Source organism: Oncorhynchus keta, chromosome 1 (assembly GCF_023373465.1).
Source record: "Oncorhynchus keta strain PuntledgeMale-10-30-2019 chromosome 1, Oket_V2, whole genome shotgun sequence".
Classification (NCBI taxonomy): Eukaryota; Metazoa; Chordata; class Actinopteri; order Salmoniformes; family Salmonidae; genus Oncorhynchus; species Oncorhynchus keta.
Genome location: NC_068421.1, coordinates 55632149 through 55655435, shown reverse-complemented (window position 1 = coordinate 55655435; position 23287 = coordinate 55632149). Strand labels below are relative to the sequence as shown.

The window sequence follows — 23287 nt, the reverse complement described above, 5'->3', positions numbered from 1 at the left end:
TGATTACAGACACCTGTGTGTGTCCTTTGACACTATATAAACGAGTCACCCCGCAGTGATTGTCATTATACCCTGATGAAGACAGCGTGTTTGTCAAAACGTTGGATAGGTTATTAAATTATTGCATCTGAGTGCGGCTCTCCTTTAATTTCTCAGGTGTTCTATTCCGCTAGTCAGCACCTCTCCTAAATAGGTGTGTTTCTTTCGCCTCTAGTAATAACACACAATAAATATTCACAAAAAAGTATTTATTTTTCAACAAATAATCTCAAGAATCCCAGCCATGAACAAAGCATAGAGTATAGTTTTCAAATTGCCGCAAACAACATTCATGCCCCGATTGTTCTTTTAATTCTTAGGGAGTGAGTGTGTGTTTCCATCGAAGACGAGCATTACTGTTAGTCCAGTATTGGTGATTCACATTGGTCAGGAAAGGAACAGGGCTTCAGTGGATTGTGTCATTATAGACATTGTCGTTGTCATAAATATCTGTAAAGCGGCCAGGAAATGGGTTAAATCGTCTTGCGCTTTTCCTACTAAGCATATTCACTGAGTATACAGAACATGTCTAGGAATTCGGGCCGGCCAGGACAATGACGTCATAGTCTCTCCACGAGCTTGATTTACAGTAATTGTTCCTGCGTAGCACCCTTTCAAGAAACCAGAGTAAAATGTAAAAAAAAAAAAAAAACATACCGGTGATATGATCGACAACGTCATAAACATCATCCCCTTCCCTGAAAAGGAATATTGAAAACAGTATTAACCAGAATATTATGACACAGTTGTCAACAGCAAAACAGGATACCAGTGACTGAATACCAGGGATTCTGGATTCATAATCGACCAAATAATTGTGTTAAATAAATATATAAGAAACCTACGCCTGTAGAAGAACCCTGGGCACATATCCATCTGTGAGAGAAAGAAAATGAGGCAACAATTAGAATAATGACACATGCTAGAAAAATGTATCTAGAATCTCTTATTGATTATTTGGCTGCACTACAGACAAAAGAGGAAACCTTTTAGTTTGTTACCAGTATCTTTGGCTGTACTACGACCATACATAGCCCCAGTAGCCTAATCAGATATAAAACGGACTTTTACAGACTTGTCACTAGAAGGTGATGTATTCACATACATTTCCCCTGCTTGTTCCGACACAGGGATTCTTTGTCACTGGTGACTTGAATGACCTCCAGGATCTCTCCTTGAACCACAGCTAGAGCCGTCCCTCCTGTCTTCTTGATGCTTGCGTTCAGGTCAACCATCATGCTGTGTAACACCAAAATCGGTCCCTCAAACTGAAAGAACAAAATAAAAGTTATGTTTACTTCTTTTTTTTTGATACGACTTGGTAATGTCACATGGCATGACGTCGTTGAGTAGGCTAATAGTGAGCGATCGAGCTTTTCAGGGCGTGCACATGAATTGCGTCAAATGCCAATTTTCAACAGTTTTCTTGGAAGATTTGCAAGAAGAGCAAAATATGTACCTTGAACTTTTTTCTAAATTCCTTTTCGTCTTTCTCCAGCATCTCTCTCATTACTGGATCTAGACTGGAACATAAAAAAAAGTTGTTTTTGTCCTATTTCAGTAGCCAACTTTATCTTTATTTTATTTCTTCTTTGTAGCCATTAGCAACTACTTTACTTATATTCAGTGCAATGCATGCTCTATGCAACAGACATACAAGCTAAACTGTATACAAACTTCCATTTTCATGTTTTAGGTAAACATACAGGCCAAATGTGGCAAGCTATCAAAGCAACACCACACTCAGAAAAACCACAGACTGAGAAAGGAACTGATTAACCCTCCTGTGTATCTGAAAAGTACATCTTTTTTTCTATTAAATTCAAATGCCAAATACCTCATTTACAAGAGGTGGAGGGAGGAAGTTATTGGATGGGGGGGGTGCATTTGCATATTTGTGTGTGGGAGAGAAACCTGTTCATGTTTCCTGAGGAGTCAACATCATAATAGATGTCATTGTCTTCAGAACGGACAGGAGGTGGTGGTGGTGGCAGTGAGGGGTCAGGCGCTCTGGACAGTTTGAGTTTACGTTTCACTTCCTCATAATCCACATCCACACACGTGCTAATGATGTAACCATCTGCAAAGCAACACTTCATTACTGGCTTTTGGTAGCTTTAGGTACACAAACATGGGTGGTTTTCAACGTTGTCACAGCACATATCGAACTAGTATTAAAATACGGAACAAATATGGGCTGTTTAGTTCTATGGAATTAAATGGTGTTTTACTCACAGGTGCCAGTCTGTGTGCGGGCTAGCCACCTGCCATCGGGGTTGTTCTTAACCCGTATGATCTCCACTCTGTTTCCCTGCCGAACACTTAGATCATGTTTGCCTCCCTGCCAGTCGTGTCGAACCCTGCCCATGTGAAGGACATCTATGTCCCCAGTACCCAGCTGTGGAAGGGTAAAAGTAAATACATACAGAGGGTTGTAAAGTGTTGTTTCTAACCTACAGAGATGAATGCGATCTCTGTTACATTACTGTAATGCATTACTGTATTTCCATATTAAGCAAACATACTCATAATAACACAAAGAGAATATCCAAAACTCTGAAACGAGTTTCGATATTCATATGTAGCAAGTGAGTTATGACAGACAGGTCACTGTTTGGGGGGATATCTGGACTTGTGAGTGGTTAGCGCATGGAAATGTAGTGCGTCACCTTAAATTTCTTTCTGTATTTGTTGTCCCTTTCCAGTCTTTTCTTTTGATTTCTCTTCTCCTGCTCTTGCTGCCACCTCAACTCTTTCTGTTTCTTCTTATCAGAACTTGTGTTTTTCACCTCCTGTTCATTGCCTCTGAAATTTCAAAAGAAAAGAGACATGAGTGGTCAGTAATACTATTTGCAGTGGACAGCTCTTACGCCCATATAAACATATTATAACAGATATGGGACTATTCAAATGTTTTCCATTAGCCTTGTGATATGGGTTGTTACAAGTGTGCAATGACAGGCATTGCGATGTCTACTTGTAAGACAAGCATAAACCCAATATATTTGAACTCAACATACAATGTGTAGTTGTATTGCTATACTACACTTACTTATAGACATCACTTCCATCGCTCCCCTGTAGCCAGGAATAAAAAGATAGATTCAAGGTAAATGTCATGATGAAAAGCATGTTTTTCAGGAACAGTATTTCAGAAGTAATTCAGAAGCAGTGTTCTGCATGAATGCTCACTGATGGTAAACATAGAAGGCTCCCACAGAATGTTCTTACCTCAACTACTCGTGAAGAACTATTGTCATTCCAGGAGTCTGTGGGTGAAATAGCAGAAAAGGTCAATTGATGACATGCATGAACAAGTGATAAACATGTCAAATACATGCATTATGGAATGATGGATTGAGATACAGTACGTGTACATAATACAAGCTTTCACATAAATCATACATTCATGTCAACTCAAGTCATCCTGATTCCGCACTGAATTCACAATAGCCAGTGAATCTCTTGCATGTGTTCATGGTTAAATAGCAGGTCTTTTCAGTCATACCACTCTTGTCCCAGCTCCCTGGGTGATTTAGGGGCAGGGGAGGTGGTTTCACACCAAGGCCTACGTCGTCATATCCCCCCTGGTCATCCTCGAAATGTCTAACGAGACAACAGGAATCAGAGGGAATAATACATCAAGTGGAAAATGTACCTTTTTCAGTGTTCCTGTACAGTAACCATTTGCCTACATAGTAACGCCAAAATATAAGAACGACTTCCCAATCTTGGTTCATACTATCACTTTAACACTCGACACTTGACATTTCAAGTGAGCACACTCACACTGGGGTACACTGCCGTGGAAGGCTGCTGGGCTTGGTTGGAAGTCTTGGGGGGCCAGAGGAACTGACTAGCCCTGGGAGAGACTGACTACTGCCACCTGAGTAGAATAGAAACAACCTGCACTTTAGGTTTACAGTAGGTCTGAAATGATTGAAATATTAACAGATTTATTACAGGGCAGTGTTCTGCAGCGGCAGTCTGAGCACCTCTTTTCGTCATTCATTTCTTACAGAATATTAGGGGGAAAAAATATTTTAGAGAGAGATATGTAGAGGTTTTAACTTAGTAACCAGATAAGGTGCACAGCATACTTGACCTTGATAGGTTGTAAATGAACAGATGACTTTCCTGTGCTACTATGCTGTTTACAGTAAGACCATACATGTGTTCAGTCAGTTTTCCCCTTTTACACTTGTAATGGAGGGGGTGCTTTTTCATTGGAAATCGAGCTGCTTACCGTCATTCTTCCTTAACCCTGGTTGCCCTGCGAGGTGTGGTGCCCCGGTGCTTCTCTGATGGGCCTGCAGGTTGATGTGAGGGGGCCGTCTGGGTTTTATGGGGCTGGGAGCCTCAGGGGGCAGGGCCCTTCTCAGGGGGGTCACCCCTGTAAGACTTCTCTGGCTGGGCAGGGAGGGGGGCGTCGGCTTGGTAGGGCCGGGGTGTACTCCCTTATGCTTCAGCATCATGTTCTGCAGAAGCTTCCCAGTGACTCTCACCCTGCCTTGTGGGTCTATGTTTGTCGGTGGGGGTGCTGGTAGGGATAGCTCCGTGGCGGCTCTGTGGGGTCGGTGTGATGGTGGAAGGTGGTGGAAGACACTATGAGGCTCGGGGCTGGTGGACATGCCCTCCAGTTCAGCCCTTACATGTCGTGGTGGTAGCCTCTGAAGGACCGGGGAGTAGCTTGATCCAGGAAGTGGTGGTGTGGGAACCATAAGCATGAGTTTATTTCGGACCCCTCCGTTTGCTGTAACACTGACGTCTGCCAACCTCGGGCCTCCTCTCCCAAATCCTCGCAGTGGAGGTTTTGGAGAAGTGCTGTCTCGACTACCTGCCATGTCAGCCTTGGCATGGAACCTGGCCCTCAATGCACGAACATCCACACTCTTCCCCTGAAACAGATGGAGCTGCTTAGTTCGTAAGCAGGAAGTTTGCTATAATAATAACAAAACCAGAGCAACCACCCCCACACACCTCTCTTTCTTTACACATCCATTCAATAGAATCTTTCAAATCATCTAAACACTACAGGTCTACTGACATTTAACATGGTAGGTGCAACCAAACCACATGTCACATGCAAGCCAAACTACCATATAACCAGTTAGGGCAGATGTTCTGAGATGGAGGTCATGGCACAGCTATCAAGTGTAGGTCAGATTGTCACAGACAATGCACTTGTATGATCAATGTTACCTCTGAAAGAATTGGGAGATCTTTGCAGATTTAAGGGTTAGAAGAATGAAACAATGAAGAGATGCAGGAAGTAACTACAACCACATACCTACGAACCTCATGTATCCCTCTGCAGTGGTTGCCATAGAAATGGCAGTCGCAGTCATAAGTGGGCCAATGAGGTGCATGTTTTGCTATTGATATTTTTATTGGGACACGCAGAGGAAATAAGAAAGACCTGTCTCTGTACCACAACAGACGAAGCCTATATGGCATTGTTCTCGAGCACTTGATTACTCAAAACAGAACTGTGTGCCCTTTGACATTTGCATTGCCTCTAGATAGAACATTCCAAAATTGTCTGAAAGAGTTCAAATGAGTTATATCATTAACATATAGGTGTAGTTTGTGTATGGCATAGGTGTATAAAGGCTAAAGCAAAATTGGTTTCCAAATAATAAAAACCTGATTAAACAAATATCTAATTAAATAGGAGATCTAATTAAATTGTGCATACCTGGCAAACACCTGGCAACCACCTAGACTTCATCACCGCTCTGATTACTCTCCCTTCAAATAGCCCTCAGTAGCCTCTGTCATCAGGCAGTATTGGTTTTGGTTACGTTCAGTACGCTTCTCCTGTTTTATATTATCTTCATGTTTATTATTATTAAACTCACCTTCTGCACCTGCTTCCTGACTCCTTGTGTTTACAATACAGAATACTGCCTCACGAAAATATGGAAGCAGCAGAAGTTAAGGATATCTCCCAGATGGTCGACGTATAGGAACACCTACTCCGTCAACACCATGACCAGCTAGCTCAACTGGGTACGGTAATATATGAGGTCCTCCATGTTCTCCACTACCTTCGACAATACACGAGAGGATTCAGCTCCAACTAGCAGAGGACCCTCCACACCGATTCGTCCCAGAGAGCCAGTCCCCTAGCTCATCCAGCAGTCCGCCCAGGTCAGCGATGCCCTATTGTCTGTCCCGGACAAATATGACGGGACTTCCTACTCCAGTGCTATCTTTATTTCGTCCATCAGACAGGGGCCCCCACCACCGAGAGGTCCAAGGTTGCCACAGTATGCCCTCACCTTCTGCACCTGCTTCCTGACTCCCTGCGTATACGTTACAAGTATGCTGATTGTAAATAATTAACTGGTGATATCAATGATTCCTCTCATCACTGACTGAACCACTACTTTTTACACAGACAAATAACAACCAATCAAATGGCTTGAGTACAAATTGAAATGTTCCACTTAATTGAGTCATTTACAAACTGAAAAGCAGATTATTCCGCACTACATCCTGATGATCAATGTATATCAATGTATATACTTTCGGCCCGTCATTGGACACTGTGCTATCCAACCTCCAAACGAGCTTCAATGCCATACAGCACTCCTTCCGTGGCCTCCAACTGCTCCTAAACGCGAGTAAAACCAAATGCATGCTTTTCAACCGATCGCTGCCTGCACCCGCATGCCCGACTAGCATCACCACCCTGGATGGTTCCAACCTTGAATATGTGGACATCTATAAGTACCTAGGTGTCTGGCTAGACTGCAAACTCTCCTTCCAGACTCACATCAAACATCTCCAATCAAAAATCAAATCCAGAGTCGGCTTTCTATTCCGCAACAAAGCCTCCTTCACTCACGCTGCCAAGCTTACCCTAGTAAAACTGACTATCCTACCGATCCTCGACTTCGGCGATGTCATCTACAAAATGGCTTCCAACACTCTACTCAGCAAACTGGATGCAGTCTATCACAGTGCCATCCGTTTTGTCACTAAAGCACCTTATACCACCCACCACTGCGACTTGTATGCTCTAGTCGGCTGGCCCTCACTACATATTCGTCGCCAGACCCACTGGCTCCAGGTCATCTACAAGTCCATGCTAGGTAAAGCTCCGCCTTATCTCAGTTCACTGGTCACGATGGCAACACCCATCCGTAGCACGCGCTCCAGCAGGTGTATCTCACTGATCATCCCTAAAGCCAACACCTCATTTGGCCGCCTTTCGTTCCAGTACTCTGCTGCCTGTGACTGGAACGAATTGCAAAAATCGCTGAAGTTGGAGACTTTTATCTCCCTCACCAACTTCAAACATCAGCTATCCGAGCAGCTAACCGATCGCTGCAGCTGTACATAGTCTATTGGTAAATAGCTCACCCTTTTCACCTACCTCATTCCCATACTGTTTTTATACTGTTTTTATTTATTTACTTTTCTGCTCTTTTGCACACCAATATCTCTACCTGTACATGCCCATCTGATCATTTATCACCAGTGTTAATCTGCAAAATTGTATTATTCGCCTACCTCCTCATGCCTTTTGCACACATTGTATATAGACTGCCCATTTTTTTCTACTGTGTTATTGACTTGCTAAATTGTTTACTCCATGTGTAACTCTGTGTTGTCTGTTCACACTGCTATGCTTTATCTTGGCCAGGTCGCAGTTGCAAATGAGAACTTGTTCTCAACTAGCCTACCTGGTTAAATAAAGGTGAAATAAAAATAAATAAATAAAAATAGTGGACATTATTTTGTTCTTTAGCTACCTAAATCTAGATAAATTATATTCTAACCTGCAGCATTGTTTGTAAATTGGATTTGTTAACTGAATCAGAGAACAGTGAAATGAATCATGGCCCATCTAAACAAGTGATGATTGTATCACAGAGTAGGCAGCATGTGAAAGTCACTCTTTCGTCTTTACCATATAACAGCGGTCCCCAAGGTCCCTTTCTAAGTCAAAATGCAAGCCGGGATCTACCGCTCAGATTTCTTTCAAACATGAAACTAAGCCTAAGCAACATTAACCACTTAAAAACAATTCTGTAGCAATGAGGTTTATGCCCAATAAACAGTGGCGACCCATCATTCAGGACAATGCCCCACCTGTTTTGAGCCCCACCTGTTTACCAACCCCTACGCGCTGTATTTTCCGCTGGCTGCCCCACCACCACAGAAAGCACTGAGCTAGGCTGAAACACTTGCATTTTGGAGCTGCCTTACTCAAGAAAGCAATTCAGCTTTATTAACTCAATCATTTTTTATTATTGTAAAACTAACTCCTGTTATTATTTTATTTTTGGAGCTAATGTTCTCTAGTTGGCTCAGTGTTCTGTCACTCATTGGGACACTACGTCACCGCAGAATCTACAGGGAGAGCTTGAAAATTCAAGCACCTTGGGTGCTACCATCGAGTTACATTAGAAGTGGGCACAGCACAACAAGGTGAGTCCAAAATTGTCTTGTATGCTGCTGCATAAATTATGTAATATACCAGGGAGATACAGTTGAAGTCGGAAGTTTACATACACCTTAGCCAAATACATTTAAACTCCGTTTTTCACCATTCCTGGCATTTAATCCTAGTAAGAATTCCCTGTCTTTGGTAAGTCAGGATCACCACTTTATTTTAAGAATGTGAAATGTCAGAATAATAGTAGAGAGTGATTGAGAGTGATCCGCTTTTATTTTTATCCGCTTTTATTTCTTTCATCACATTCCCAGTGGGTCAGAAGTCTACATACACTCAATTAGTATTTGGTAACATTGCCTTTAAATTATTTAACTTGGGTCAAACGTTTCGGGTAGCCTTCCACAAGCTTCCCACAATAAGTTTGATGAATTTTAGCCCATTCCTCCTGACAGAGCTGGTTTGTAGGCCTCCTTGCTCGCACACACTTTTTCAGTTCTGCCCACAAATTGTCTATAGGATTAAGGTCGGGGCTTTGTGATGGCCACTCCAATAGCTTGACTTTGTTGTCCTTAAGCCATTTGCCACAACTTTGGAAGTATGCTTGGGGTCATTGTCCATTTGGAAGACCCATTTGAGCCATCTATTTTGTGAAGTGCACCAGTCCCTCCTGCAGCAAAGCACCCCCACAACATGATGCTGCCACCCCCGTGCTTCACGGTTGGGATGGAGTTCTTCGGCTTGCAAGCCTCCCCCTTTTTCCTCCAAACATAATGATGGTCATTATGGCCAAACAGTTTGATTTTTATTTCATCAGACCAGAGGACATTTCTCTAAAAAGTACGATCTCTGTCCCCATGTGCAGTTGCAAACTGTAGGCTGGCTTTTTATGGCGGTTTTGGAGCAGTGGCTTCTTCCTTGCTGAGCAGCCTTCAGGTTATGTCGATATAGGACTCATTTTACTGTGGCTATAGATACTTTTTACCTGTTTCCTCCAGCATCTTCACAAGGTCCTTTGCTGTTGTTCTGGGATTGATTTGCACTTTTCGCAGCAAAGTACATTCATCTCTAGGAGACAGAACATGTCTCCTTCCTGAGCGGTATGATGGCTGCGTGGTCCCATAGTGTTTATACTTGCGCACTATTGTTTGTACAGATGAACACGGTACCTTCAGGCATTTGGAAATTGCTCCCAAGGATGAACCAGACATGTGCCTTATCCTAATAATTTGGTCACTTTCCCCCTACTGTTCTGACTTGGTGGTGCACATGTAGCCTAACCTATAGCCTGTTTTAGAGAAATGTCATCATCGAACATTGTAAGAGCTTTCATTGTCTGCTTATATGTCCCCATTATTTATCATACGGTTCTGACTTGGTGTTCAGGGAGAATACTGTAAGAACGGTCCATGTTCTGAATTTAAATTTCAAATGTGCTGAACAAATAGTTATATTGGCTACGTGTATATCCTAGCTCGCTCATTAATGTCTTAATCGAAATTACGGATTGCCTCTTATCCGCTCGTCTTCCCCTTTTACCATAGTTTGTACATCTCAATTGTCAGTATTTTTTTATTGCTGTGTTGTGGTTTTGCTGGCATGCACCCCCCACCCCAAAGAATTGAGTTTGCCCCACCAAGATATACAAGCTAAAATCGCCAATGCCAATACATTATCACTGCATATTGGCTATACTTGAATTGTCCTGCCAATATTGTTCTTCTCAGACCATTTTGAAATTATATTTAATCATTTGTAGGTCTATGATCACAATGGGATTAGATATTTTGTTGTATTACTTATGAGACACATCCAAGTGAGCATAATAATATAATCGTTTTTTTTTATGGACTGATCTGATGGTCAGTCTGAAGTGCATTTTATGATTTATACAAGTGTTGAACAAAGTTGACAGTGCTGAATAACAACTTAAACATGAACTTACTCATAAAAACAGCAGCTCTTTGTTGTATTCTTTGAGTCTCTCTCTAATCATGGCTTTACACGTTTTGAAATTATCACAGTATCAGCTTTGCTGTGCGTTCAAGGTTTATATTTACAGTCTATGGCTTGAGGAACTTGTGCAGAAGGTGATCTGGGCTATCTGATTGGCCAGCGGTTGGCCTATAGTTGCACTTGACTTGCTCTCTGTGCGGAATTCTACCTCAGACACGAAATGGATAAAAATGAGAACACTTTGTAAATAAGTTTAACGTGGTTTATGGATGCCATGACATCGAAACCCCATCACAAAAAGGTATTTGTAGAAGCGCGATAATTGACAAAAAAAACATGAAACCGTGACGGGTTACAGAGAAAGTGAGAATATGCGCTAAAAAGGCTGCGTTTAAACAGGCACCCCAATTTTTTTCTACTAATTGGTATTTTGACCAGTGGCCAATAATTGGGTGGAGATCAGAATTGGGTCTGCCTATGTAAACGTAGCCATTAATACGCTGCAGAAAACGTATATCCCCATTTTATTATAGGCTGTCCAATAGTATTAATCTTTTGCATGTTTTTCTCTATCTTTTCATCAATGTTTAAGTGATATCTTACCATCTTTGTCCGTTTGAAGGTTAACTCCAATTTAGATGAAAATTAAGTGGTCCATGTTGAACTCGTATTTTGGGTGCCATTTAAGCATGCTGCGCTATATTGTTCGGTCTGTTTCTCAATGGATATCCCCAATGCTAAATCAGGAAATAGATGGGGGTGACAAAAAGGCTACTGGAAGAGTTCATTTAGACCATAAGATGATGAATCTGTAGAGTATATTACCGTAAGATATGCATTTTTATTATGACATCCATGACACAATTTATTTCCATGACTTTTGATGATTACCATTACAAAGTGTATGTCCCTCTTGAAAAACGAGTACTTAAAAAAAAATGTTTTTAACATTATCAGTAGGCCCAATACCCATTTAATCCAAAATGGAGCTGAGATACTCAAATCTATTCAACCCTCATTACTTGATTTAAATATCTACACAAACATGATTTATGAACACTAATCCCATCATGAGACCCACAGCATGCATGGAGTTCACTTTCTAGAACATAAACATAACCACTTTCTTGTTTACATAGATGGAGAAAATACATTTGAAAATAATGCCAAATTTGTCTTTCATGTGAATTCTCAGAATTGTAAACAAGTTCAGCTCTGTGAGATCCCTCCAAAACTACAGCATTTGAATTGAATTTTCGTCTTACTTCTTCATCTAAATGATCCTGTCAAAAAAAGTAAAGTCTACTAAACAATCTACAGATATAATTGCTGTTGAGCTCAAATTCACAAATGTACATTATCAAAAGCAATGTAGAACTGCACCCTAGTAAACAGATTCATACATACGGAATGGAATACGGAATACATACATATGGAAAAGGTACTACTAAGTACTGAAAGACAACGCACAGGGCCGGACTACTGCATTTTGGGCATCCAGATATTTTTTTTAATGGGAAAACTGCTAACTTCCTTAAAAAATTGTAGTTTTATAATGCTATTCTATACCTTGTGTTATGAGGCTATGAGAAAATCTTGCAGTTGTAAAGTTAATTTCCTGCAATTCTACACTTTTTGCCATGGGTCAGAGAGAAGAATATTCTGTTTTACAGCTCATCTCATGCCATTGTTCACATTTTGCCATGAGGCTGAGAGAAAAGGTTGCAGTTTTAAAGCACATTTTCTGTAATTCTACACATTTTGGTAGAATATGCTATCTGGGGACCCCGGAACATCAGGGGGCATAGAAGGTCATGCCCTGCCTGCCCGTTCTGTAATCCGACCCTGACAATGCCAAGCATACAGACATGAAGACAACAGGGACATTTCATTGGCTCTCTAAGCCAGTTCATCCTTGGGCTGGTTTGTTGTTGGTGGTAGGAGAGCCGGGCTGCTGCTGGAGTCCCTCTGCCCTGTAGGGTGTGTAGTTTGGGGCAGAGGTGGGAAAGCTCATTGTGTTCTGACCCCACATAACCCCTGGCTGTGGGTTCACTCCGTACCCCTGCAGCTGGGGGCCTCCATAGGGCATCATGCCACCCGGCCCCGGGATCCATCCAGTCATGTTGGGCTGGGAAGGCCAGGGGGCCGGAGCCCCCCAGGATCCATTTGAGCTGGGTGAGAGAGTTGGGAGGGGCCCTTGCTGACACCAAGGTATTGAAACAGGAGGTGAGTTGAATGACGCAACAGCGATCGGCTGACCAGGGAAGGTGGGAAATATCTGAGGAACTGACAGAGACTGTGGAGATCCTTGAAGAAATCAGAAGGTATATTAAAAGTGGCAAAGCATTCTCCTTGTGATGCTAGTTATGTCCACGCTACACTTTCCGGTTAAAAAAATAGGATTAGAGTCTATTATTGCACTGGGCATATGAACTAGAATGTAATTATTGTCCGCTTACAATGTGGACATAGCTTAAAACATGTATGTCAGAGAAGCAGGTTGTTTAGTGGTGGTGGTCTGGATGGATATTTACATCTCGAATTCTGCCTAAATTCTTAATGAGTCAAGGGTTGAAATGAAGCCATGTTACAATGCCAATGATATGACTTTTATTATTCCAATGTTACTACCCAGCAAACAGTCAACATTCCTTGAATTTAGGTAATGTTGTAGTGTAGTCCCACAGCCTGGTCTCATAGACTAAACATAACATAGTAAATATAAATCCGGGATTATACAATTAGCAAGATATGTTACGTTTGGTATAGTTACATAAGAGAGATGGTTACTTAAGACAAAAGCAACAGTAGGGTGGATGGGTGGGCGAACATCTAGTAACTCAAAGGTTGGGAGTTCGAATCTCATCACAGACAATTTTAGCTAATTAGAAAATTTTCAAACACTTACTACTTTTTAGCTACTTTGCAATTGCTTAGCATCAGTGGAGTAAAGTACTTAAGTAAAAATACTTTAAAGTACTACTTAAGTAGGTTTTTTCGGTACCTGTACTTTACTTTACTATTTATATTTTTGACAACTTTTACTTTACTACATTCCTAAAGAAAATAATGTATTTTTTACTCCATACATTTTCCCTGACACCCAAAAGTATTCGTTACATTTTGAATGCTTAGCAGGGCAGAAAAATGGTCAAATTCACCTGCTTATCAAGAGAACATCCCTGGTCCTCCATACAGCCTCTGATCTGGTGGACTCACTAAACACACATGCTTAATTTGTAAATGATGTCTGAGTGTTGGAGTGTGCCCCTGGCTATCGGTTAATTTAAAAAACAAGAAAATGGTGCTGTCTGGTTTTCTTAATTTAAGGAATTTGAAATATTTATACTTTTACTTTTGATACTTAACTATATGTAAAACCAGTACTTAAGTACTATTTTACTGGGTGACTTTCACAAGAGTCATTTTCTATTAAGGTATCTTTACTTTTACTCAAGTATGACAATTGGGTACTTTTTCCACCACTGCTTAGCATGTTAGCTAACCCTAATCCTTTTAGCTAACCCTTCCCCTAACCTTAACCCTTTAACACTAAACTCCTGAATTTAACCTTAATCCTAACCCCTAGCCTCGCTAACGTTAGCTAGCTAGCTAACGTTGGCCAACTAGCACCAAGCTAAAATTCATAACATATCATACGTTTTGTAAATGAGTAACATATAGTACGTTTAGCTCATTTGTAACATATTGTGCATTTTTATAATTCTTAACATATAATGCGAATTGTAATTCGTAACATATCATATGAAATGGTTGATAGACATCAACAAATTAATACATACCATACGAAACATATCATACTAAATGTATATCTCGGATTTATATACAGAATAATACGAAATTTTCTGAGACCAGGTTGAGTCCCAACATGGCCCTCAGGCAGCAAAGGTTATCATTAGAATATCCCATGAAAGTTCTTTCAAAAACTAGGATACTTGTCAGATTTGCCCCTTCATTGCATTTTCTTTATATCAAAGGTGACATATTAGTGATGTAATAGAAACATATTTGGAAACCTCTATCATCTGGGAAGTTTTTTACCACTTGTATCTTTTTGAAGCGTTAACATTCTGAGAAAGTAGAGGCAACCATGATATGTTTGCTGGGTAATAACTCACCTGGTTGATTCATGTCAGAGTTTTGACTGGGGAAAGAGAAGATGTCCATCAGCTCGTCCTTGGATGAGATCTGTGGGAACAAACCACAACAAGTAGACAGGATTCTGTCATCGCTGCTCAATGTAACATTCACAAAAAACAAGTCTGCCACCTGCTGAAAGTTAATGACTGGTGGGTTTGCCTAGGCCTACCATATAAAACCATAGAAATTGTTAAAGTTGATAAAAGACCATCAAATGTGTCCATTACCTGCTTTGGTTGCCCTGACGGAGAGCTAGGCATGGAATTTAACATTTCCAAGTCATCCAGGCCCTTCAAATGAGAAGCTAACATTATGTCCAAAGATGATCTCATTACATATCTCATGTTGGCAATTGAGATGATGTACAGTAGCTAGAATATTTGAGTATGCAATAATATTATCTCAATCTATCTAACTTGGTTTTACCATACAAAAACTACAACATTGGTTTGTTCCATATTAGGAAGAGGCCTTCTGCAGTTACTCGCTCTCCTTACCTTTGGAGAAGCTATATTCTCATCAAGAAGCAGTAAGGCGACAGCATTCTAGAGACACATAATAATTGAGAAGCAAGGGGTTGTTATGAAAAGGCACCCAGGCCATTATAGAGACTACATATGTATATATATACCAGGACATCCCTAAATGGTTAGCAGAAGAAATTGCCTATACAAGCCTTTGGACAACAGTAAGTGTAGTTTATCCTCACCTCTACTGGTTTATTGACCTTTATGACTTGGTCCTCTTGTGTTACTGGGCTTTGGCAGACTTCTTTGATATCATCAAGGACAGGGTCAGCCTGTTCCATAAGAAACCAAAAGTCAATTACACTTCTGATTTGATATAGGATTTTAGCCAAGAATTCAATCATTGCACTGCTGTACAAATTAAACACACTTTTGAAAGTGCAGAGTTGAAATCTTCTATAAATCCTGAAAATGATTGAATTCCAGACAGAATTATGGTGCATGTCCAAAAGACATACTCATAATTAATATACTGTACTAACAAGATATGTATTTACTGCGATTATGGATCATCTCTGGATCTTTGGATCAGATCAAAACCCCTTACCAAATTGGCCATCTTGATGTAGAACAGAGTGTAGGTGCCTTCATGATCGTAGATGTAGGAGAGGGCTCTAGGGTCTGACTCATCCTTTGTCAGGGAGTTTATCTTCCCCCTCTCATGGTCATACTCCACAACCTATATTGTGAACACAATGGGACGACAGTGGGATGGATATAGCAGCCAGACAGTCAGCGATGTAAACATCGTGTCGTCTGCAACTAGAGAGCACCTCTTGGTGAAAGTGGTGATATCCGTGTAAAGGCGAAGGTTAGTGTTCTAATATGGCCCTCTGCCATCCTAAGAATGTACTAGTTCATTCAAGAGAAAAGGACAAGGTAGCAATTTGAAGGTCAGGATTTTGGGATATCTGTCATTTTCAAACATTATTATTGATATGCTGTACCTCAAAATAGCAGAAGGCTGGTTTCTCTCATGGTAATTTTTCATGATATATAATAAATAATACAATTGAAAAAGAAGCAATTTCTCTGAAATGGTTCTTAATATTATCTATAATATCAATGTGCCCACAATATTACCTACAGCATTACATATCCCAACAAATCTGGATTAGGTCCATAATCTTTTTTAATTAAAAAAATATATCTTCCCAGAACTCAATTCCATTCCTCATAATTAAATCTGATAGGATATGATTATGTCCTGCTTCATGTTATCGTGCCTAAGAGAGACATTAAAGCCCTTAGTTTAGTGCCCCTACATCCTCTCAGTTTACCTGGACAGTATTCCCATCCTATCTTCTGTGGGCCTCCCACTTATTTTTCATAAATATACATTTGCGTGCTGGAAAAAAGGGCAGTTATTTCTAAATATATATCCATTAAATTCTGTTTGTGGAGTCTTGCAGTATCAGCACTGACTTACCCCAGTCCTCTCATCTAAGATTTTCACACCAGTAATGGACACCTTCAGCCACACCCTCTGCTTGTGTCGTCCCTGGCTCCTGCCTGCCACCTCCTGGCCCTGTGTTCACACCCACATGCAAACACAAACACACACACACAATTGAGAAAAATGTGAATGTAAATTGGTATGCCTTTAGTTGTGTATATACAGTTGAAGTCAGAAGTTTACATACACCTAGGTTGGAGTCATTAAAACTAGTTTTTCAACCACTCCACCAATGTCTTGTTAACAAACTATAGTTTTGGCAAGTCGGTTAGGACATCTACTTTGTGCATGACACAAGTAATTTTTAAGTAAATTTAGAAAATGTGGCCAGAACTGAAAAAGCTTGTGCGAGCAAGGAGGCCTACAAACCTGACTCAGTTACCAGCTTTGTATATATACAGTTGAAGTTGGAAGTTTACATACATCTTAGCCAAATACATTTAAACTCAGTTTTTCACAATTCCTGACATTTAATCCTAGTAAAGAATTCCCTGTCTTAGGTCTGTTAGGATCACCACTTTATTTTAAGAATGTGAAGAGAGAATGAGAGAATGATTTATTTCAGCTTTTATTTCTTTCATCACATTCCCAGTGAGTCAGAAGTTTACATACACTCAATTAGTATTTGGTAGCATTGCCTTTAAATTGTTTAACTTGGGTCAAACGTTTTGGGTAGCCTTCCACAACCTTCCCACAATAAGTTGGATAAATTTTGGCCCCTTCCTCCTGACAGAGCTGGTGTAACTGAGTCAGGTTTGTAGGCGTCCATACTCGCACACACTTTTTCAGTTCTGCCCACAAATTGTCTATAGGATTGAGGTCAGGGCTTTGTGATGGCCACTCCAATAGCTTGACTTTGTTGTTCTTAACCCATTTTGACACAACTTTGGAAGTATGCATGGGGTCATTGTCCATTTGGAAGACCCATTTGTGAACAAGCTTTAACTTCCTGACTGATGTCTTGAGATGTTGCTTCAATATATCCACATAATTGTCCTTCCTCATGAAGCCATCTATTTTGTGAAGTGCACTAGTCCCTCTTGCAGCAAAGCACCTCCACACCATGATGCTGTCATCCCCGTGCTTCTCGGTTGGGATGGTATTCTTCGGCTTACAATCCTCCCCCTTTATCCTCCAAACATAACAATCATCATTATGGCCAAAAAGTTATATTTTTCTTTCACCAGGCCAGAGGACATTTCTCCAAGAAGTACGATCTTTGTCCCCATGTGCAGTTGCAAACCATAGGTTGTCTTTTTTAGTGGCTTCTTCCTTGTCGAGCAGCCTTTCAGGTTATGTCCATATAGGACTCGTTTTACTGCGGATAGACATACTTTCACAAGGTATCTTCACAAGGTCCTTTGCTGTTGTTCTGGGACTGATGTGCACTTTTCGCATGACGGCTGCTACTGTTTGTACAGACAAACGTGGTACCTTCAGGCATTTGGAAATTGCTCCCAAGGATGAACCAGACTTGTGGAGGTCTACAATTCTTTTTCTGAGGTCTTGGCTGATTTCTTTTGATTTTCCCATGATGTCAAGCAAAGAGGCAGTAAGTTTGAAGGTAGGCCTTGAAATACATCCACAGGTACACCTACAATTAACTCAAATTATATGAATTAGCCTATTAGAAGCTTCTAAAGCTATGACATAATTTTCTGGAATTTTCCAAGCTGTTTAAAAGGCACAGTCAACTTAGTTTATGTAAACTTCTGACCTGCTGGAATTGTGATACAGTGAATTATCAGTGAAATAAACAGTTGTTGGAAAAATTCCTTGTGTCACTTCCAAAACTATAGTTTGTTAAACAAGAAATTTGTGGAGTGGTTGAAAAATGAGTTTTAATGACTCCAACATAAGTGCATGTAAACTTCCGACTTCAACTGTGTATGTATATATATATAATATATATATATATATATATATATATATATGTATGTGTGTGTGTGTGTGTATATGTGTGTGTATATGTGTGTGTATATATATATATATGTGTCTTTTTCATTATGTGTCGGACCCCAGAAAGACTAGCTGTCGAAGAAATTTTTGGAAACGAACAGAACATAATTTTCTCATATAATACCTGCCGCTAAATGACCACACAACGTCCTCATTCTAGTGATTGATGACACATCTAACATCGCTACTTCCTGAAATGGATATGTACAGTAAGAAATAGAGTGGACTCTTTCCCACAGTCTGCTCTACCTTGAGTTTCATCATGGAGTCCAAACACATCTTGTCTCCCTGGGCTACTGGGACGCAGTCCACGCCAATCAGCTTGGCCTTATAGCGAACCCCGTCTCCTTGGAAACGAAAGGTCCCATCAGATGGCAGCTTGGTTACTGGGGGGCCTGAGAACATGAGGGAGTAAATGAGGCATAACGGGGAAGACAGTGGAACTAACCACAGGGCCATTGGACTTAACCCACCACAACATGAGTCAGTCAGGGAGTTAGTGGTTGCTCCCACAGACAGTGAGTACTATAGTGTCTATGCTGATGCTGAGGCAGCATTTGGCTCATCCAAGAAAGAGCTCCTGACAATCCTTGTAGCCTCGTAGTCAATGTTTTATTTTCATGCTTCCTAGAATTGCAATTACCTGTTTATGGGTGAGAGAGAGAGTGTATTTGTGACAAAGGTTGGATTTTTAACATGCCTGGTCTCATAGACTAGATGTAACATAGTAAACAACAATCCGGGACACTCAAAATGGTATGATATGTTACGTTTGCTATGGTTGCATAAGGCAGAAGGTTACTTAAGGCAAAAATGAAAGTATGGTGGTTGGTCAGGGTGGATGGGTGGGTGGACAAATATCTCGAAACTCTGGCAACCCAACTCTGCAACCCAACAGTTGCATGTTCAAATCTCATTACAGACAACTTTAGTATTATAGCCAATTAACAACTTTGTACCATATTCTACTAAGACTTGAGGATTCTACAAAACATTGGTTGCATAGAAGTGTCAAGTACACATTTTTTGAGCATTTATTTGTGAGAATGATCAAATTGGCATTTTATGGCAGCATAAACCAACTTTGCTCTTATTGGTTAATTTTTTACATATTTTTGAGGTTTATGAATAAAAAACAATGTAGTAAATACAACATTTATGTTTACATTTTGGCTAAGATTCTCCTAGTCGTGTGTTTGCCTTAAAGTTTTTCTTTAAATTCAGAAACACCCAATGAGATCACCTACAGCACCCAATGTCACACAAAGGCCAAAAAGATCATCAAGGACATCAACCACCCGAGCCACTGCCTGTTTTCCCTGCTATCATCCAGAAAGCAAGGTCAGTACAGGTGCATCAAAGCTGGGAATGAGAGACTGAAAAACAGCATCTATCTCAAGGCCATCAGACTGTTAAACAGCCATCACTAGCACATTAGAGGCTGCTGCCTATAGGCATAGACTAGAAATCACTGGCCACTTTAAGGAATGGAACACTAGTCACTTTAATAATGTTTACATATCTGGCATTACTCATCTCATATGTATATACTGTATTCTATCTATACTATCCCACGGTATCTTAGCCACATAATAATGATTACATGTCTTGCATTACTCATTGCATATGTATATACTGTATTCTATACTATTCTACTGTATCTTAGTCATTTCCGCTCTGACATCACTCATCCATATGTATATAGTCTTAATTCATTGCTACTTAGATTTGTGGGTATTGGGTATATGTTGTGTAATTTGTTAGATATTACTTGTTAGATATTACTGCACTGTCAGAGCTAGAAGCACAAGCATTTCGCTACACCCGCAATAACATCTGCTAATCACGTGAATGTGACCAATAAAATGTGATGTTGATTTTAAGACATTCAGGGCCAGTTTGCCAGACACAGTTTAGAATCTCCACTGATAGTTTTTTAGTTCAGGACTAATTTTAACTCTGTGTCCCGGAAAGGAAAGGAACCCTCAAAGACCAGTAATTTATCAGTTTATTAATCTAAAGAGCCATCTATCAGCCTCTTGTAAATACCCTACTACTAGGTAAAGCATTCAAGTAGTATTACGTAATATTCAGTAATAATATGCATGCTAACTGCCAGAAGTAATGGAAAAATACATTTCAGGAAAAAACATCTATTTACTCTGACAAATTACTTTCCAGAAGAAACTAGATTAATTTCAGCAGTGGTAGATGGGACCCATGATACTTAGAATGGACACAGTCCCTTACCCCTCTTGTTGGAGGACAGCCAGCCAGTCTTGACGGGTCCTTGGCTTGGAACTGGACAGCTCGCAGCTGCCTTGCAAGCCTCTTGGTCTGTCTCCATAATGATGTGCTGCTTGCAACTGTTTAGAAATGTAATGGAGGATAGAGATATTACGAGAGAAGCTCAATCTCCTTCAAAAACACATCATATGTAATTCAGTGGAAGGCTACACGTTATGCTAGGTGTACTGGGGTATTCACATTTTTAGACCGAAACCTGGACATTGCCAAAAAAGTAGAGATTGGGCAAATGAATTCAGTCTAGGTAAATGCTAAAAGTAGATAGCTGTACTTATAAGTAATTAGAACATTTGCAATATAAACATACACAAAGGATAGTTTCAACAAACCTCATTAAAGGAAAAACCTTTCATTAGTCATTTAACAATGTAAATCTCTTTCTCCCTGTCCAAGCCTTGAGAAAGACATACATCTCACCTGCTAAGGATGTTGTTCCTTTCAACTCTTTGGCTCGACTCGAGCCTCAAAGCCGTGTGAAATGTCTTGGAGCCAAAGGTCAGAAAGATACCTCACTGGTGATGTATTAACATCCGCTGGCGTTGCAATAAAATACTTTGGAACTCTTCAACGGAGTTGCTGTAATTCCCACCAACAGCATAATCTCTCAGGTGATATTGACATCAGTAATGAAAGAAGTAACAATAGAAAGGTCATAAGGGCTAAACTAGTGTAGCAATGCTAAGCCAGTCTTACCATGTATTAAATAGAATGAAAATGTCAGCCCATTTCCCATATTACTCATACACAGAGTATACAGCATTTACAGTGCCTTCAGAAAGTATTCAGACGCCTTGACTTTTTCCACATTTTGTTACATAACAGCCTCATTCTTACATTTCTTCCTCAGCAATCTACACAAAATATCCCATAATGTATAATATAGAGCTGTCTTTGCTGTCTTCGTATCCTAGATAATTGTGTAGTTTAGAGTGTGTAGTCTTAGAGTGATTATCTTAATTTACAGAGGTTAGCTAGCCAGCTATTTGTCGTCCTTAACGTAGGAGACTCTGCTAGCTAGCTAACAGCTAACAGCTAGCCAACGTCTACTGAATAGAACTCAACAACCCGGTCGCATTCACAGGTAGTATCACATTTTCATTTCATTTCATTACAGTACAACGGTTTGATTTGTTTGATCGTAGCTAGCTACATAGCCGTCTTTGTATCAAAGACAATTGTGTAGTCTAGTGCGATTTTCTAGGTTAGCTAGCCAGCTATTGTCGTTCTTTTAACGCAACGTAACGTAAACAACACTGCTAGCTAGCCAGCTAGCCCCCGAATAGCAGCACTGCAGAAACTATTACACTCAACGGAACGACTTGATTGTGTAGTGTCAACAACGCAGCCACTGCCAGCTAGCCTACTTCAGCAGTACTGTATCATTTTAATAATTTTAGTCAATAAGATTCTTGCTACGTAAGCTTAACTTTCTGAACATTCGAGACGTGTAGTCCACTTGTCATTCCAATCTCCTTTGCATTAGCGTAGCCTCTTCTGTAGCCTGTCAACTATGTGTCTGTCTATCCCTGTTCTCTCCTCTCTGCACAGACCATACAAACACTCCACACCGCGTGGCCGCGGCCACCCTAATCTGGTGGTCCCAGCGCGCACGACCCACGTGGAGTTCCAGGTCTCCGGTAGCCTCTGGAACTGCCGATCTGCGGCCAACAAGGCAGAGTTCATCTCAGCCTATGCCTCCCTCCAGTCCCTCGACTTCTTGGCACTGACGGAAACATGGATCACCACAGACAACACTGCTACTCCTACTGCTCTCTCTTCGTCCGCCCACGTGTTCTCGCACACCCCGAGAGCTTCTGGTCAGCGGGGTGGTGGCACCGGGATCCTCATCTCTCCCAAGTGGTCATTCTCTCTTTCTCCCCTTACCCATCTGTCTATCGCCTCCTTTGAATTCCATGCTGTCACAGTTACCAGCCCTTTCAAGCTTAACATCCTTATCATTTATCGCCCTCCAGGTTCCTCGGAGAGTTCATCAATGAGCTTGATACCTTGATAAGCTCCTTTCCTGAGGACGGCTCACCTCTCACAGTGCTGGGCGACTTTAACCTCCCCACGTCTACCTTTGACTCATTCCTCTCTGCCTCCTTCTTTCCACTCCTCTCCTCTTTGACCTCACCCTCTCACCTTCCCCCTACTCACAAGGCAGGCAATACGCTCGACCTCATCTTTACTAGATGCTGTTCTTCCACTAACCTCATTGCAACTCCCCTCCAAGTCTCCGACCACTACCTTGTATCCTTTTCCCTCTCGCTCTCATCTAACACATCCCACACTGCCCCTACTCGGATGGCATCGCGCCGTCCCAACCTTCGCTCTCTCTCCCCCGCTACTCTCTCCTCTTCCATCCTATCATCTCTTCCCTCTGCTCAAACCTTCTCCAACCTATCTCCTGATTCTGCCTCCTCAACCCTCCTCTCCTCCCTTTCTGCATCCTTTGACTCTCTATGTCCCCTATCC

General features: G+C 41.0%; 2 protein-coding genes across 5 annotated transcripts in view; both read right to left on the bottom strand.

Annotated features, from left to right (window-relative positions):
- Positions 1-231: 231 nt before the first annotated feature.
- On the bottom strand, positions 232-11158 carry LOC118388367 (FYN-binding protein 1-like). 3 transcript variants are annotated; one of them, XM_035777357.2, is made up of 14 exons: positions 11006-11158; positions 4286-4937; positions 3829-3925; positions 3548-3645; positions 3271-3308; positions 3092-3117; positions 2709-2844; positions 2275-2437; positions 1954-2119; positions 1499-1562; positions 1145-1307; positions 885-915; positions 697-737; positions 232-489 (listed from the first exon to the last, which is right to left on the bottom strand). In XM_035777357.2, exons 1-14 carry the CDS (start codon positions 11006-11008, stop codon positions 446-448), a joined length of 1722 nt encoding a protein of 573 aa, XP_035633250.1. In that variant the 5' UTR covers positions 11009-11158; the 3' UTR covers positions 232-445. The 3 variants fall into 3 exon arrangements, with proteins under 3 accessions (XP_035633250.1, XP_035633269.1, XP_035633259.1); XM_035777376.2 differs by lacking the exon at positions 11006-11158 and adding an exon at positions 10392-10719; XM_035777366.2 differs by lacking the exon at positions 11006-11158 and adding an exon at positions 5901-6296.
- Positions 11159-11223: 65 nt separating this feature from the next.
- Positions 11224-23287, bottom strand: part of LOC118388382 (disabled homolog 2-like) — a 29331-nt gene continuing 17267 nt past the window's right edge. Inside the window, exons 1-10 of one of the 2 annotated variants that reach the window (XM_035777386.2) lie at positions 21230-22664; positions 20756-20871; positions 18755-18900; positions 16520-16618; positions 15638-15769; positions 15273-15362; positions 15061-15108; positions 14791-14853; positions 14542-14611; positions 11224-12709 (exon numbers count right to left, since the gene is read on the bottom strand). In XM_035777386.2, the coding sequence (XP_035633279.1) occupies positions 12312-12709; positions 14542-14611; positions 14791-14853; positions 15061-15108; positions 15273-15362; positions 15638-15769; positions 16520-16618; positions 18755-18900; positions 20756-20852 (1143 nt within the window). In that variant the 5' untranslated portion in view covers positions 20853-20871; positions 21230-22664 and the 3' untranslated portion in view covers positions 11224-12311. Of the gene's footprint in view, positions 12710-14541; positions 14612-14790; positions 14854-15060; positions 15109-15272; positions 15363-15637; positions 15770-16519; positions 16619-18754; positions 18901-20755; positions 20872-21229; positions 22665-23287 lie in introns of those variants that run through there. The other variant, XM_035777407.1, reaches the window with a different exon arrangement.

Coding starts and splice junctions, on each gene's coding strand:
- LOC118388367 (XM_035777357.2), bottom strand. Junction 3,646..3,828: donor CCACGGCAGTGTACCCCAGT/GTGAGTGTGCTC, acceptor TTGTCTCGTTAG/ACATTTCGAGGATGACCAGG. Junction 3,309..3,547: donor AGGGAGCTGGGACAAGAGTG/GTATGACTGAAA, acceptor TTTCACCCACAG/ACTCCTGGAATGACAATAGT.